Source organism: Herpailurus yagouaroundi, unplaced genomic scaffold, assembly GCF_014898765.1.
Source record: "Herpailurus yagouaroundi ecotype Mexico unplaced genomic scaffold, PumYag 67493, whole genome shotgun sequence".
Lineage (NCBI taxonomy): Eukaryota > Metazoa > Chordata > Mammalia > Carnivora > Felidae > Herpailurus > Herpailurus yagouaroundi.
In genome coordinates, this window is record NW_024420301.1 from 1,021,934 (window position 1) to 1,025,736 (window position 3,803).

At 59.7% G+C, this 3,803-nt stretch overlaps 1 protein-coding gene across 1 annotated transcript in view; it reads left to right on the plus strand.

Annotated features, from left to right (window-relative positions):
- Positions 1-2,886, plus strand: part of CCNQ (cyclin Q) — a 12,270-nt gene extending 9,384 nt beyond the window's left edge. Inside the window, exon 6 of the mRNA XM_040467465.1 lies at positions 2,338-2,886. Within this exon, the coding sequence (XP_040323399.1) occupies positions 2,338-2,427 (90 nt within the window). The 3' untranslated portion in view covers positions 2,428-2,886. The remainder of the gene's footprint in view (positions 1-2,337) is intronic.
- Positions 2,887-3,803: the final 917 nt, after the last annotated feature.

The following is a 3,803-nucleotide window of genomic DNA, read 5'->3' on the forward strand; positions in this document are numbered from 1 at the left end:
TTCACCACCCAATCGCACTGTCAGTGCCTGGAGGTCAGGGATGGAGTCTGCACTATAAGGTGCCCTGTGCTCGGGGCCTAGAGCTGGCACATAGCAGGTGCTCGTGCACCCTTGAGCACGCCGGCACATAGTAGGTGCTTGTGCACCCTCGAACACACGCGTGTGTCGTCCCGCTCTCGGGTGAGACATGCCTCCTCTGGCAGCATGGGGTTGAAGAGGCATCTTGCTCCATGCTGGGGCTTCTCGGGGGCTTCCAGATCATGTGACCGTGGTGTCCCTGCTCTGTTGGAATCGGGTGGTAGCACAAGGGGCTGTCACTTCCTGGCCCCGCTCACACAGGACATTTGGTGGGCACGGCAGCCCGTCTCTGGGCTGCTTAGACCTGTGGTGCCATCGCTTGTTTCCCATCGTCTCGCTCGCCTCTGTTTGTGTCTTCCTTTCTTCTCTCCTTTCTTTTCGCTTGCTCCTGAACTTCACTGGGTGCCACCTTGCTGCCTCTGGCTCCCGTGCATGGCCCTCACCAGCGAAAGGTGCCAGGCAGGATGGGGTGGCACATCCCCGCTCACTCAGCTCTTTACCTGTTCTGGCTGGCTCTGGGCCACCCGTGCCAGGAGCAGCCGAAGCTGCCCTTGGGGCTCGTGACATGCAAGGACCAGTTGCCTAATGATAAGCGGCTCCGGATGACGCCCCCGCCTGCCCGGCCCCGGGACACTGAAGTCTGAGCTGGGAAACGCTTTTCCTCCTTGCAGTAACCGCCTGTCTGTGGTCACTTGTCTCCTGGGGGTGGGTCGGGACACTCGGTCGAGCCTGATGTGCTTCTCCCCCAGCAGCCTGCCCGCACTGGCGTGTGACAGCGGCGAGGCGGGCCTTTGTGCCAAGCCGTGTCGGGCCGCTGGGCGGACAGGGCGGTGCCTCTCAAGCCGTAGCATGTTGTAGCAGGTGCAGGATTTCTGTCCTCGCTAAGGCTGAATTCTGTTCCATGCTGTGGACCGAGCACATTGTGTCTGTGCGTTCCTCCGTGGATGGACACTTGGGCTGCTTCCAGCTTCTGGCCCTGGACTACTTTTGAATGGTGTTTCTCTGCTTGGGGTCTCCAGGAACACACGTGTTTCTGAAGCATCGATTTTCTACCCAGAGTCTGGGGTGAGATGGTCAATCTCCGTGAGCCAGGGCTTAGGGGATCTTCAGGTCACTGTTTCCTACCTGCAGTAGTGGCTTGTGGAGGGTCCTAGCTTTCTTTGGGGGCCGTAGAGGGGGTGGACTCAGGTCTAGTTTTTGCCCTGGCTTGCCCCAAAATCTTAACCCTCCTGGCACTTTGGTTCCCCAAGCAGCAAGCCCTGGGCCCAAGGTGGGCCACAGCATCAAACCAAGATCTCCTTGTTTTGCCTTTTACTTTCCATGTCATCACGGGTCCCCGAGAGCACCCTCGGGCTCGGTGCTGTGCTAGGAGGGCCACGGAACTCAGCAGAGCCGTCCTACTCGTGGTTACGGCCGTTACAATGGCTGCTTACAGTGAGAGGATACGGGGGGGAGTCAGCAAGGACCAAAGGGGCGTAGGGCGGGGTCCGGGACAGACCGGGGGCGGGCTTCCGGGTCCCTGGCCAGGGGGGTCGTGGGGCAGTGCGGTCCGACCCGCGGTGACGCGTGATGACGCGCGCAGGATGCCGCCGCCGGGGAAGCTTCCCTGAGCGCCGGCGTCCGGGGACTTCAGTGGGGGTCGGTCCTGTGGGCCCGGGGCTCCCGCGTGGCTGACCTCAGATCCTCAGTCTCTGCCCCGCAGACGTGAAGCCGGGGCCCCACCAGGAATCACGCTGTCGGCGCAGACGGCCTGGCAGGGCCCTCAGGGAATCCGAGACCCTCTCATCAGGCAGGACGTGCCAGGGGCCTAGAGGTCCTTTCCCAGGGGCTGGGCAAGGGCCAGAACTTCCTTGGGAACATGCAGGGTTAGCCCCGAGCTGCACACTCCTCGTAGTTTGGGTGCCTGGGGATTCACTTTACACTTTGATGAGCTCTCGCTCACGGTCAGGAGGACGTCTGGCCCAGGTGCTCTGGCCTGCTAACCCCTGGAAATGGACTCCTGGCCCAGCTCGGTCACCAACTCCCTGTCCCATCTGGGCTGGGTGATCACCAAGGCCTCTTCCATCTGGAATGTTCTCTGCTTTGTGATCAGCCTTGGCAGGCTGGAAGTAAACTGGCTTTGCAGAGAGCCACCATTATTTGTGATAGCCAAGTCCCCGGGCTATCTCCCCTATGCAGTGTGATTCCGCGCTTACTGGAGGGTGCCTTGTCTGATGCAGAGGGAGTCTAATCAGAACCTGTTTTCCTTCTCCTTTCTAGGTGTTTAGTGACGACCTTACCAAGCCAATCATTGATAACATTGTGTCTGATCTCATTCAGATTTATACCATGGACACAGAGATCCCCTAAGGCCCTGGTCCAGGCCTGCCCAAAGAGAAGCCCGGGATGCTCGGCCGCCTGGGGACAGCGCCACCACATCGCCGTGACAGCTGGTCCCCAGAGGACCAGCTGCGAGGACTGGTTTTGTGCTTCTGGAGACAGGCTGGTGAAGGCGATGACATATGCTGCCACTTTGATTCTCATGCTTTGACTGTCCCTAGCAGCTGTGGTCCAGACGGTGACGGGAGCCATACGTCCTGCGGGCAGGCCGGGGCGGGCCAGGGGAAGGGCCCGCAAGGCGTCCCTGTCTGCTTTTGTCCTTTGAGAGGGCACCAAATGCAGTTGAGCTGTGACATCATTGGAAGGAAAATCAGAGAACAGATAAGACTGCACCCTTGGGGATTTTTTAAAAGCCAGATTTATAGAAAGGATGAATGTGTGACATAGATGGAATTCTATTTTGTATAATAAAAGATGATACAAGTCAAATGTGATGTCCTGTCATTGCCCTATGGCCTGTGCTGCTCTGGGCTTTTGATGGGTGCCACCCAGCCTCAGTTTCCCCTAAAATGCTCTCTCCGGGCGGAACTGCCCCTCGTGCACCTGCGGTGTTCTTGGGGGCAGGGGTATCCATCGCTTTCTGACGGCGTGATGGCCCAGCGTGTGCTCACGTCACGGTGGCGTGCCCTGAGGGAGTCCACGTGTCCTCGCTCCTCCACTGGAACATTCGCAGAGCCTGGCAGTCCCGCTCAGCGAGCGAGGCTTACTTGGGGAGAGTCTAGAGAATCTCAGAGCCATGGCTCCCTCCTGACCCACCCAGAAGGCCCTTTTTCCAGAAGAACTGCTTTGGGCCGCCCAGAGAAACAGAGCAGCCTAGGTTGTTCTCCATGGGGACGCGCATTGGGCTCGACACACACTGGTGGGGCCGTCCTTCAACACATGATGGTGTGAGGGCCAGCGGAGCATGGGCTCTGGGGACTGGCTGCCACGCCCTCCGGCGCCCACAGGTGTGGGAACCCGCTGCGATGCCTGGGGTCGGCCAGGGTGCCTCCGAGTGCTTGTCTCTGGTGGAGGAGACAGGGAGGGCTCACACACCGGTGACAAGTCAGGCAGCGAGGCTTGCGTGAGTTTACTAAGCAGCTGTGTTATTTGTCTTCAGGATGAGGGATCGGAGTAAACGTCCACGTTTCCACCAGGTGCTTTCCGTGTGTGTCCACCCAGCTCACCTGGGAGCTCTCCGAGGACAGGGTTGGTGCCCAGGCTCGGCATGGGGCTGGCGCTCTGAGCACGGGGCGGGGGGGGGAGTGGCGAGGGGCCAGCGGCAGGCCTCTGTGGGCAGCTTTGGCTCTCACTGGTCCTTTCTGTCTTCTGCTATTTAAAAAGCACCTTGTCTCTCTCGAGTCCTT